This window comes from Lepus europaeus, chromosome 7 (assembly GCF_033115175.1).
Source record: "Lepus europaeus isolate LE1 chromosome 7, mLepTim1.pri, whole genome shotgun sequence".
Lineage (NCBI taxonomy): Eukaryota > Metazoa > Chordata > Mammalia > Lagomorpha > Leporidae > Lepus > Lepus europaeus.
Window position 1 is genome coordinate 61,696,519 of NC_084833.1, and position 13,454 is coordinate 61,709,972.

A 13,454-nucleotide genomic window follows, 5' to 3' on the forward strand; every position below is an offset into this window, starting at 1 on the left:
CCCAGCCCTGTGTATAGTAGGCAGGAGTGTCTTTGAAGTGAAGTTTACTTAGGACAAGTAAAAATTAAAAATGAGTCTTGAATGGGGGAACAGCCAAATGGAACTCTTTCTTCCACAGGTTACAGGCTGAATGAATACAGAGGATCTGGAAAGATTTAAAGGGATTCATCACTAGAGCGTCTAACACATTTCATCAGAACAAAGATATTTCTAAGCATCTTCCTAACCTGTGTGATTAAAAAAAAAACACAAGTAAAGATTCAACATTATGTCTTAAAGATATTTCTTATATAATTACAGATTCTTTTTGGTTGCCTAAACTATAAAAAAAGGAAAACAAAATTGAGACTCTGAATCATTTTTATGCTACTGATCAGGTTCATTGGTGTAAGATACGTGATATTATGGTAGTGGGTTAGTTTTTTTAAATTTAAGATTTATTTTATTTATTTGAAAGGTGGAGTTAGAGGGAGAGAGAGATCTTCTATCCAGTGGTGCACTCCCCAAATGGCCACAATGACCAGGTTTGGGCCAGTCCAAAGCCAAGAACTAGGAACTTCTTCCAGGTCTCCCAAGTGGGTGGCAGGGGCCCAAGTACTTGGGCCATCCTCCACTGCTTTCCCAGGCGCATTAGCAGGGAGCTCAGTTGGAAGCAAAACAGCCAGGACTTGAACCAGCGCCCATAAGGGATGCCCACGTTACAGTGGTGGCTTAACCTATTACGTCACAATGCTCACCCCAATGGGTTTGATATTAAAAAGTTAATAATAAAATTCAACTTTCTATGATAAATATAAATTACAGTTTTAAGTAAACTTAAATATTTGTGCAAATATTTTAACAAAAGTAATTTCCTATAAAAAAACATGGATCCAGGGTTACAACTGATTGGTCCTTACAATTATTAGAACAAACCTCCTACTACTATAGACAATCTTTATTCGTCATAATAAATTGACTTGAATCTAAGTTTAACTTTGATAACATTATACCGAATACCTATGGATGCAACTAAAAGTTTTATGACTGGTATATAAATATTTTCTCACTAATTTTAAACTTTAATTCTAAACTTGTGTTGGGAAAACTGTGGGACAATATGCAGAATCTAGAATATTATGTAGGGACTTACTGCCTGGAGTGGGCACAGCTCAGTGAGGGACATATTCTGTGCCCATTTGCCAGTTGCTGAGACATTCCCAGAATGAGGGGCCTGGCAGGGGGTGTGAGGCCACTGAGGTCATTTCCCTCTCTACTGCTTTGCCACTCAGATCCTGACACGTTCTTCCCTCCCTGTGGGGGTTAAGCTGTGTCAGCCTGGGCAGCTTGCTGGAGGTGAGGTAACTCAGTGAATTGCCAGGTTCTGGACTGAAATTCCACTCCTTGATGTCTAGCAGCTTCCAGTGGTAGAGTCCTTAACTTGTAGATCTCAACGAGGGTAAGCCCTGAGCAGAAGGCCTGGCCACCAGTTAGGGGAGGCAGGAACTCGGAACCACTTGGGACAGGGGGTCAGAGAGGATTCTCTGGCTTGGACTTTGCAGCTCACAGTGCTGGCTTCCTCAGCATGGGTCGTGGGTCATTTGAAAGCGGGCAGCAGCCTGGATTAACTCAGTTTGTCAGCACTTGCTCTAGCCCTGAGCCTTCCAGCTTTAGGCCCTGCCTTGTGTGTCACAGAGTAGTGATCCAAAGCAGTCATGTCTAGGGCAGGCCTCACTAGCCATGCTGCTTCCCTTACAGGATCAAACCTGAAGATGCCATGGACTTTGGCATTTCTCTCCTCTTCTATGGCCTGTACTATGGAGTTCTTGAGCGGGACTTTGCTGAAATGTGTGCAGACTACATGGCATCTACCATAGGGGTGAGTTCACCTAGTCTCTATTTTGTCATTTTATTTGGAGGGCAGAGAGACAGAGAACAGTCTTCCATCTATTGATTCATTCCCCAAAGGCTCACCCATAGCCAGGGTCAGGCCACACCAAAGCAAGAGACCAGAATTCAACCTGGGTCTTCCACATGGGTAACAGGGACCTAACTGCTTCAGCCATCATCTGCTGCCTCCCAGGGTGTATGTACATCAGCAGGAAGCTAGATGCAAAGCAGAATAGCTGGAATTTCACCCAGGCACTCCAGTATGTGATGTGGGCATCTCGAGCAGGATTTTACTGCTGTGCCATGTGCCTGCCCCTACCTGGGTTCTTAATACTGCTTCCTGCTACTTCTACATTGTTTGGCTAGCAATACTTGCTTGGTGGAAGAGAAAGGCACTAAAGGATGAGGTAAGCCAATTAAATCCTTCAAGATGTAGGTGGTACACATGGAGATTTCTTCCTTAAACTTTGAAAAGCCAGATCTCACATGACCCTTTATTATTTATTTATTTGAGAGACAGAGAGACATTGAGAAGTAAAGCTCCCATCTGTTAGTGTACTTACCAAATGTCTGCAATGGCCAAGGCTGGGCCAGGGCCAAAGCTGAGAGCAGGGAATGCAATCCAGGTCTCCTGCTCAATTAAGCCATCATCACTCTGCCTCCTGTGGTCTGCATTAACAGGAAGGTGGAATCAGGAGGCAGACCTGGGGATTGAATCAGGTACTCCAGAGTGGAGTATTTTTTATTTTAAGATTTATTTAATTTTTTGAAAAACAGAGTTAAGAGAGAGAGAATCTTCCATCCGCTGGTTCACTCTGAAAATGATTCAACAGCTGGAGCTGGGCCAACCCGAAGCCAGGAGCCTGGAGCTTCTGAGTCTCCCACGTGGTTGCAGGGGTCCAAAGACTTTGGCCATCATCTGCTACTTTCCTAGGCACATTAGCAGGGAGAGCTGGATTGGAAGTAGAACAGCAAGGACTCTAACTGGGGCCCATGTGGGATGCCAGCAGCTTAGGCAGCAGCTTTACCCACTAGGCCATAGTGCTGGCCCCGAGGTGCAAGCATCTTAAGTACTAGGCTAAATGTCCACTTCTACCCTGGAATTTTGTTAAGTTTTCAAACAATTATAGGAAGAAAACCACTTTATCCAGTAGGAAGTTAACATTTAACAAATCCCTTTTCTCAATGCTTTTTAATGTATCTAGGTATGTTATATCCTGGAGTTACAAAGATATGCAAAAATAAGCATGGTACTTTGTCAAATAAAATTTAGTTTCTGATGGAAAGAATGTCTTTGGTATTTTGATTGGTATTGCATTGAATCTGTAAATTGCTTTTGGAAGAATGGACATTTTGATGATATTGATTCTTCCAATCCATTAACATGAAAGATTTTTCCTTTTTTTTTTTTTTTTTTGGTATCTTCTATTTCTTTCTTTAATGCTTTTTAATTTTCATTGTCATAGAGATCTTCGACTTCCTTGGTTAAGTTTATTCCAAGACATTTAAGTTTTTTGATAGCTAGTGTGAATGGGATTGATCTTAGAAGTTCTTCCTCAGGGCTGGCACTGTGGTGTAGCAGATAAAGCCGCTACCTGCTGTGCTGGCATCCCATATGGGTGCTGGTTCGAGTCCCAGCTGCTTCTCTTCCAATCCAGCTCTGCTATGTCCTGAGAAAGCAGTACAAGATGGCACAAGTCCTTGGGCACCTATACCCACATGACTCCTGGCTTTGGATCAGCTCAGCTCCAGCCATTGCAGCATTTGGGGAGTGAACCAGTGGACAGAAGACCTCTCTCTCAAATTAAAACTTTAAAATAGGGGGCTGGCTCAATTGGCTAATCTTCCGCCTGCCGGCGCCAGCATCCCATATGGGCACCAGGTACTAGTCCCGGTTGCTCCTCTTCCAGTCCAACTCTCTGCTGTGGCCCTGGAGGGCAGTGGAGGATGGCCCAGGTGCTTGGGCCCCTGCACCCATGTGGGAGACCAGGAAGAGGCACCTGGCTCCTGGCTTCGGATTGGCGCAGCGCCGGCTGTAGCGGCCATTTGAGGGGTGAACCAATGGAAGGAAGATCTTTGTCTCTCTCTCACTGTTTGTAACTACCTGTCAAAATAAATAAAAATCTTAAAAAAAAAAAAAAAAAAGCTTTAAAATAAATAAATCTTTAAAAAAAAAAAAAGTTCTTTCTCAGCCATGGCATTGTGTGTATATACAAATGCAATTGATTTTTGTGTGCTAATTTTATATCCTGCTACTTTACCAAACTCTTATGAGTTCTAATAGTCTCTTAGTGGATTCCTTTGGTTCCTCTATATGTAGAAGAATCATGTCATCTGCAAATAAGGGTAGTTTGACTTTGTCCTTTCCAATTTGGATCCCTTTGGTTCCTTTTCTTGCCTAATGGCTCTAGCTAAAACTTCTAGGACTGTATTGAATAGCAGTGGTGAGAGTGGGCATCCTTGTCTGGTTCCAGATTTTAGTAGGAATGCTTCCAACTTTTCCCCATTCAATACGATGCTGGCTGTGGACTTGTCATAAATTCTCCTGATTGTGTTGAGGAATGTTCTTCCTATACCCAATTTGCTTTTTTTTTTTAAGATTTATTTATTTATTTGAAAGAGTTACATGGAGAGAGAAGCAGAGGCAGAGAGAGAAAGAGGCCTTCCATCCACTGGTTCACTCCCGAGATGGCCGCAATGGCCGGAGCTGCACCAATCCAAAGCCAGGAGCCGGGGCTTCCTCCAGATCTCCCACAGGGGTACAGGGGCCCGAGGACTTGGGCCATCTTCCACTGCTTTCCCAGGCCATAGCAGAGAGCTGGGTCAGAAGAGGAGTAGCCAGATCTCGAGAAACGGCACCCACTTGGGATGCTAGCACTGCAGGCCCCTTCTTAAGGTTTTCATCATGAAAGGATGTTGTATTTTATCAAATGTTTTCTCTGCATCTGTTGAGATAATCATATGGTTTTGTTCTAAAGTTTGTTAATGTGGTGAATTACTTTTTTTTTTTTTATTTAGCATTTTGTGATGTTTTTATTGGGATGAGGACACAGGACAGGAAAGGGTACCCCTCACAAGTGCAGGGAATGTCCGTGCTACTCAGTCTTCCTGGGATGCTTTATGGAGCTTTTTTTTTCTTGGCACTGCTCTTGCTGGTGGCAGCCTCCTCAGGGCTGCTGCTCCCTTCCTCTTTGACAGAGAATTTCCTCTTTTTCTTGGGGACCTTCCTGGTGCCTGCCTCTTCCACAGCATTCGCCATTTCCTCCTGGGCCGAAGGTTTCTTCCTCTTGGGAGGGCTCACGCCACCCCCTGTGTCCTCCAGATCACTAACCAGCTCCTCCTTGGAAAGAGCTTTCTTTTTCTTGGGGTTGGAGGAAGAGGCAAGCGGCTCCTCTATCCCGTTCTCCTGAGGAGACTCCTGGGGCTTTTGCTTTTTCTTCTTTCTGGGTTTCTCCTGCGCCTCCTCGCACTCCTCCGGGGTGCTGCTGCTGTTTTCCGAAGACGCCAGGGCAAGCGCCGCCAAGCGCTTCTTTCCCTTCTTCAAGCGTTTCCTCTCCTGCTACTCAGCTTCCTGGTGATCTCTGCAGCCGCTGCCTCTGCCTGGCCACAGAGAGGTGCTGAGTGGGCCTGAAGACCCCGCCGCTCCAGGGCCTCCCAGCTGGCTTTGCTGGATCAGGCTCATTAAATCAGTTTTGTCACCTCCACTCTACAAGGTCAGGCCGAGGCTGCCCATCACCTCCAAGGTGAATTACAATTAATTGATTTGTGAATGTTGAACCATCCCTGCATACCAGGGATATATCCCACTTGGTCCAGGTGCATTTTTTAAATTTTTTTTTAATTTTTATTTTATTCTAAAGATTTATTTCATTTATTTGAAAGACAGAGTTACAGAGAGAGGTAGAGACAGAGAGGTCTTCCATCTGCTGGTTCACTCCCCAGATAGCCGCATCGGCCGGAGCTGTGCTGATCCAAAGCCAGGAGCCAGGATCTTCTTCCAGGTCTCCCACATGAGTGCAGGGGCCCAAGGACTTGGGCCATCTTGTACTGCTATCCCATGCCATAGCAGAGAGCTGGATCGGAAGAGGAGCAGCTGGGACTAGAACCGGCCCCTGCATTTTTTTGTTGTTGTTGTTGTTTTAATCAATTTATTTATCTGAAAGGCAGAGAGAGAGAGATCTTCCATCTGCTGGTTCACTCCCCAAATGACTGCAAGAGTGAAGGCAGGATAGACCAATGCCAGGAGCCAAGAGCATCTATCTACCCAGTCTCCCATGTGGGTTCAGGGCCCAAGTACTTGGGCCATTTTCTACTGCTTTCCCAGGCACATTAGCATGGAGCTGAATTGGAAGTGGAGCAGCTGGGACTTGAACTGGCACAGGTGGGATGCCAACACTATAGGTAGAGGCTTAACCTTCTATGCCACAGCACCGATCCCTCTTTAGAATGATTTAAGTGACATATAAATGCTCTCCATCCCAGTAGTATCTCCTCAGACCCCCCTCTACCAAATAACTCTACCACAAGAAGGAATATTTTCATTAGCTTGAGTCACTTGAGTCAAGCACAGTTTCTCTGTATCATGGGACTGTTTTATTTTTCCTGTGTAGTACTGGATTGCATGGAAAACAAAAGTGTATTAGATCACTTTGTAAACATCTTTTTAGATTGTTTTTGCAAACAATTGTCTTATGTTTCAGTTTCATTTCACACTCTCTTCTCTGTGTAGACTGCTTTAACCAGTTCACTCCCTAGAGGAGATTTCCAGACTGTAAAGGGTCTGATTGTTCACACTTGGCAACAGCTGTTCCCTGTCAACTTCTCAGAGCAAGGCAGCATTCTGTCCTTTACTCTGGAGTGATTTCTCTGTCTTCATTGTGTTTTTTTTAAAGATTTATTTATTTATTTGAAAGGCAGAGTTACAGAGAAGCAGAAAGAGAGAGTCCTCCATCCACTGGTTCACTCCTCAGATGGCCGCAATGGCTGGAGCTGTGCCCATCTGAAGCCAGGAGCTTCTTCCCGGGTTCCCACCTTAGGTGCATGGGCCCAAGCACTTGGGCCATCTTCTGCTTTTTTCTCAGGCCACAGCAGAGAGCTGGATTGGAAGTGGAGCAGCCAGGACTCAAACCAGTGCCCATATGAGGTGCTGGCACTGCAGGCAGCGGCTTTACCAGCTATGCCACAGTGCCGGCCTTCATTCTGTTTTTACAGGACCAGTTCTCTACTCAATGTTATTATCAGCTGCCACTTGAGCATGGCATTGAGTCCCTGCCAACACACCTGCAGCCACTTGTCTTACCAGATCAACTGAGCTCAGAGTTGATCCACAAGTTAGCTTCTCCAGGAGATGGAATCATTACATTGGATTTCCCCAAATGGAATTTGAACTGGAAGAAAGAATTGTTAGGTGCTTTTGTGAGAATGATGATGAGTGATAATTCCATAATAATGATAAGTTCCACTTTCACCAAGAGACTTGATGAGAAAATTTTTTGTTGGAATGGAGAGCATCTCAAACTCCAGCTCTTGATCTCTCATAATCATCTTTTCTTTATGGGATCTGACTAGCTACCCCACCATTGCAGGCTCTCTGTGCTGATTCTTTAACAGTCTAGCTCAAAGATAAAATAAGGATTGCTTACATTGGACTTTACTAATGGGCTGAGGATAACGGCAGGAAAATATACTGTGAGTACCTGAAAGAGATTAATCTGACTTACCAGAATGCCAGTCTCCTAGTGCTTCTAGACCCTGCCTCATCCAACTTTCAGCCTATCTCTGGGTGGCTTTGCCATCTTAGCTAGCACCAACCATCTGGAATATACATACATAGGACTACTGTCCTCCAGATGTCTCCACCTAGAGCTTGTGTTCCTGACAAAAATACTCTGATACTACCCCCTCCCTCATATCTCAGTCAGCCTTCTGAATCCTGGTATCTTACATGAGCATACACTCTTTCTTCCTCCCTCCCTCTCTCCTGCCCTTCCTCCCCCCACCCCCTCCCCCTCTCCCTTCCTCTCTCCCTCCCTCCCTTCTTTCCTTCCTTTCTTTCTTCTTGATTTATTTATCTGAAAGAGTTACACAGAGAGAGGGAGAGACATCTTCTATCCACTGGTTCACTTCTCAAGTGGGTGTGGTGGCCAGGAGCTTCATCCAGGTCTCCTATGTGGCTGGCAGGGGCCCAAGCACTTGGGCCATCTTGTGCTGCTTTTCCCGGGTCATCAACAGGAAGCTGGACTGGAAGTGGAGCAGCTGGGACTTGAACTGACACCCATATGGGATGCTGGCATGCCAGGTGGTAGCCTCACCTGCTACGCCATAACACCAGCCCCAAAGATCCACATTTTCCCTAAGTAATTGACGCTGAGAGATTGTCCCTTTTAGAAAAGCTACCTGCTTATCCAGAGGAATGTGTCCTTGCTGACTGACTCTAGTCGAGCAGTGTGCTGTTTCCAGGCCCACATCAGGGCATGCAAGGTGTCTTAGGAAGACCAGGATGCTTGTGATAGAACTGGCTGAATCTCTAGGTTATTCATTCATTTCCTACCACAGCAGGGATCCCTGAAATTTAGCAAATGACAGGTCCTTTGCTAGGGCTCTGATGCCAACAGATCAGACCAGGCAGGGACGTGGGAAAGGGCTGGCCAGCATGGGATAAAGGGGTGGATTGTGCTATCTTAACAGTTCTGTCCAACCCTGAGAATTCTGGTATTCTGTGTTTGCTGGAGTCTTCCGTGGGGCCCCTGAGTCACAGCAGACTGGATGCAGGAGTCTCTCTCTCTTTGAAGCAAGAATCTGCTCAGTGCTGCGAGGGAGCCAGGAAACTCCAGCCTGCCATGTATCCATGCAGCAGTTGTTTCTTGACCACACTGTACACAGCCTAACTAACTAGGTGTACAGCTTGCCAGCCCCAGTTGTCCACTTCCAGCAGCAGTCCTAGTAATTGACTATTAAATTGTAGTGAGAAACATAACAGCATTTCCATGTTAACCATGCTTCATGGTACAGTTCAGTGGCATTGGGTACATATATGTTGTTCATCAGTCATCACAGTCATCTATTTCCAGAACTTTTTTCATCTTGGAAAACTTAAAGTGTATGTCCATTAGGCACTAACTCCCTGTTCCCTCTTCTCCTAGCTGCTGGCAACCTCCATTCTGCTTTCTGTCTCAATCAGTTTAACTACTCTGGGTGCCTTGGGTAAGGGGAATCATACAAGGGGAATGACTTTTTGTGATTGTCTCATGTCACTTAACACAATATCTTCAAGGTTCATAGTATTTATTTATTTGAAAGGCAGAGACAGAGCTGGTGCAGTGGTGCAGTGAGTTAACACCCTGGCCTGAAGCGCCGGCATCCCATATGGGCGCCGGTTCGAGACCCGGCTGCTCCACTTCCTGTCCAGCTCTCTGCTATGGCCTGGGAAAGCAGTAGAAGATGGCCCAACTCCTTGGGCCCCTGCACCCACGTGGGAGACCGGGAAGAGGCTGCTGGCTCCTGGCTTCAGATCGGCACAGCTCCGGCCGTTGCAGCCATCTGGGAAGTGAACCATCAGATGAAAGACCTCTCTCTCTCTCTCTCTCTCTCTCTCTCTCTCTCTCTCTCTCTCCCCCTCTCTCCCCCTCTTCCCCTCTCCCCCTCCCTCTCTCCCTCCCCCTCTCCCCCTCTCCCCCTCTCCCCCTCTCCCCCCTCTCCCTCTCTCCCCCTCTCCCCCCCTCCCTCTCCCTCCCCCTCTGCCTCCCCCTCTCCCTCCCCCTCTCCCTCCCCCTCTCCCTCCCCCTATCCCCCTCCCTCCCTCTCTTCTCTCTGTGTAACTCTGAGCTTCAAATAAATAAATAAATCTTTAAAGAAAAAAGAAAAAGAAAGGCAGAGTTATAGAGAGGCAAAGGCAGAGAGAGAGAGAGAGGTCTTCCATCCGGTGATTCCCTCCCCAGATGGCTGCAATGGCCAGAATTGCACCGATCCGAAGCCAGGAGCCAGAAGCTTCTTCAGGATCTCCCATGTAGGTGCAGGGTCCCAGGCAATTGGGCCATCTTCCCCTGCTTTCCCAGGCCGGATGGGAAGTGGAGCAGGGGCCGGCACTGTAGCATAGCAGATAAAGCTGCTGCCTGCAGTGCTGGCATCCCATATGGGCACTGGTTCGAGTCCTAGCTGCTTCACTTCCAATCCAGCTCTTTGCAATGGCCTGGGAAAGCAGTAGAAGATGGCCCAGGTCCTTAGGCCCCTGTACCCATGTGGGAGACCCAGACGAGGCTCCTGCCTCCTGCCTCCTGCCTCCTGGCTCCAGATCTGCTCAGCTCTGGCTGTTGTGGCCATCTGGGGAGTGAACCAGCAGTTGGAGGACATTCTCTCTCTCTCTCCCTCTCCCTCTCCCTCTCCGTCTCTCTGCCTCTGCAGCTCTGTAACTCTGCCTTTCAAATAAATAAATAAATCATTTTTAAAAAGTTTTTTAATATTTATTTATTTATTTGAAAATCAGAGTTACAGAGAGAGGTAGAGACAGAGAGAGAGGTCTTCCATCCACTGGTTCACTTCCCAGATGGCCACATCGGCTGGAGCTGCCAATCCGAAGCCAGGAGCCAGGAGCTTTTTCCAGGTCTCCCACACAGGTGCAGGGGCCCAAGGACTTGGGCCATCTCCTTCTGCTTTCCCAGGCCATAGCAGAGAACTGGATCAGAAGTGGAACAGCTGGGACTAGAACCGGTGCCCATATGGGATGCTGGAGCTTCAGGCCAGGGCATTAACCCACTGCGCCACAGTGCCAGCCAAATAAAATCTTTAAAAAAAGAAGTTGAGCAGCCAAAACTGAAACCGGTGCCCATGTGGGGTGCTGGTACTGCAGGCAGCGGCTTTACCCACTACGCCACAGCGCCAGCCCCAATTTCCTCCACTTTTAAGCTGAATAGTATTCTGGTGTATATAATGTGCCACATTTTCAGTCATAGTAATTTTTCATAGTCTTTTGTGCAATGTAATATCACAGCCCCTATCCCAGAGAGTCATAGTTGATTTGGGAGCTATTCCATCAAATCTGCGTCGACGTCAGGAACCAGATCTGATTCATCTGTTGGTCCCCAGCACACTTATCTCTAAGAAGGGTTTGGACTGGAGATATCTTTGTGGTTAATTGCTATTAGCAGGGCTGGTATTGCGGTACAGTGGGCTAAGCCACCACCTGCGATGCTGGCATCTCATATGAGTGCCAGTTCAAGTCCTGGATGCCACACTTCTGATCCAGCTTCCCACTAATAAGCAGCAGAAGATGGCCCAAGTATTGGGCCCCCACCACCCATTTGGGAAACATACATGTAGTTCTAGGCTCCTACCTCCTGGCTTCGGCCTGGCACAGCCCTGGCTGTTGTAGCCATTTAGGGAATGAACCAGCAGATAGAAGATCAGTCTCTCTCTTTCTCTCTCTCTCCTCTCTCTCTAACTCTGCATTTCAAATAAACTAAATAAGTCTTTTAAAAAATCAGTATTAGCATTCCTAAAAATTAAACCACAAGGTTTTATAATTGTGTTAACAAGCGTTCTCCATTCATTTTACTATTCTGCTTAACTCTGATTAGTGTAGAATAGTTCCTTGTTTTGCCTCATATGGAGGAATCTGTACTCCAAACTAATATAACTCAAGAGGGTGTTGAACGGCCTCTGTTTTTTCCAGCTGGTCACTGTGCGGTAATAACCTCGTGATAGCTCATCAGTCTGGTTTGCGTTCACGCTCAAGTGTCACGTTACAGTGAGGGATAGAGGATTGTGAAATATGCCTGTTTTCTGGGGCTTCTTCCTCTGAGAGAGCTCCTAGGCAGGTAGGGTAGTAATACATTTTGGGGGACCATGTGTCCACCCTCGTACGTTCTGTCTTCGGAGCACATTGCCATGCCCCAGCTTGTCCTCCTGGACCTTCAAAGCCCCAGATAACATCAGGACAGGACTAGCTGCCCACCCATCTTCACAACTTAGGAAAGAGCTAGGCATTTGGATTCAGATAGACCTCGTTTCAAATTCTAATCCATTTTAAATTAGCTGTGTACTCTTGAGCAAGTTACTTTACCTCTTTAATCTCTACTTCGCACTTTCAATTAACCTTTTTAAGATTCTTTTTATTTAAATTAAAAAAAAAAAAGTCCTTTTCTTGACCGACTTTCTCCTTTACCAGCTGACCTATTTCCTGGCACCCACAGATAAACCTATAGGAAGTTGCTGTCTCTTCAGTCACCTTTCATTCACTGCTTAGTCCATTCTGAGATAGATTTGACAGACTCACCAGCAGTTCTGGTGACTTCTCATACCCATCAGCACAGCTGACTTCAACTACCCCTTCTTCAAAAGTCTTCTCTTTGTCTCCCTCCCCACCCCGCCCCTCCCTCTCTCCCTCCTTCCCTCCCCTCCCCTCCCCGATGCCCATATGGGATGCCAGCACCGCAGGGCGGCAGCTTTACCTGCTGTGCCACAGCACCATCCCCTCCATCCTTTTAATGTTAATAACTTTCTTAACTTTTCATCAGTCTTGTCTGGCTGTCAGTTCTATGAGGATAGAGATCAGGTCCTCTGCTTTTCCAGCTTAATATCCCAGGAACCTTGCTCAATGGCTGGTACTCTCTCTCTCTGCCTCTCCTTCTCTTTCTGTTAACTCTGACTTTCAAATAAATAAATAAATCTTTAAAAAAATTTTTCAACAAATAAGTTTCCAATCTTTTTTCCTTTAAGGTTAAAATTCTAAGTAGCTGCTTATTAGTTAACTGCAAGGAAAGTATGTTAAATCTGCAATTTCTTTTCAGAGCATGTAATAATCAGTTATCCATTGTAATTAGCCGATTGAATTACTATGTGTTTATTATGGAAAATATAAGTACAGAAAAGTAAACACAAGAAAACAATCATCTATAACACCACTACCAAAACATCACTAGTGTAAGAATTCTGATTTATTTCCTTTGTGGGGACTTGGGCTTGGCTCACATATGGTACCAAGCATATTGTGCACTCAGTGTTCACCTTGCCTTTGGTAAGCACCAGTTGACTGTCTTTGAGCATGCATCGTAATTTATTTAGACATTTAACACTTTTTAATGTGGATATACATTATTTTATATATGATGAGCTATAAATATAAAATTCATCATTTAAACCATTCTCAGTGTGCAGTTCAGTGTGTTAGTTATATTCACAGTGTTGTGCTATCATCATCATTCTAGTTCCAGAATTTTTTATCATCCCAAACAGAAACTGTCATTAAGTAGTAACTCCCCCTTACTTCATGTCCCAGCACCCGGTTATACCTCTGACTCACTTTATCTCTGTGAATCTGCCGACTGTAGGTGTAAGTGAGATTATACATATGTCTTCTTTTTGTATCTGGCTTCTTTCATTTAGCATAGCATTCTCAAGATTCATCCATTTGCCACATGTATCCCATCTTATACGTGTACAGCATTTTTTTTTCCATTCATCTGTTGATGAACACTTGGCTATTTTGAACCCTTGCTGATGGCAAGGACCCAACTGCTTGAGCCATCATCACTGCTGCCCAGGCTCTGCATTGCAGGAAACTGGAATCCAGAGCTGGAGCCAAGTATCAA

At 45.7% G+C, this 13,454-nt stretch overlaps 1 protein-coding gene and 1 non-coding gene across 3 annotated transcripts in view; one reads left to right on the plus strand and one right to left on the minus strand.

The window, feature by feature from the left end:
• The window catches only part of RNF121 (ring finger protein 121), an 84,652-nt gene that overhangs the window by 65,304 nt on the left and 5,894 nt on the right, over nucleotides 1-13,454 (plus strand). For both annotated transcript variants that reach the window (XM_062196645.1, XM_062196646.1), the window contains one exon: nucleotides 1,738-1,858. In XM_062196645.1, the coding sequence (XP_062052629.1) occupies nucleotides 1,738-1,858 (121 nt within the window). The remainder of the gene's footprint in view (nucleotides 1-1,737; nucleotides 1,859-13,454) is intronic.
• On the minus strand, nucleotides 5,539-5,610 carry LOC133764949 (small nucleolar RNA SNORD57). Its single transcript, XR_009866516.1, has one exon. It is a non-coding gene; the product is annotated as a small nucleolar RNA SNORD57 (small nucleolar RNA).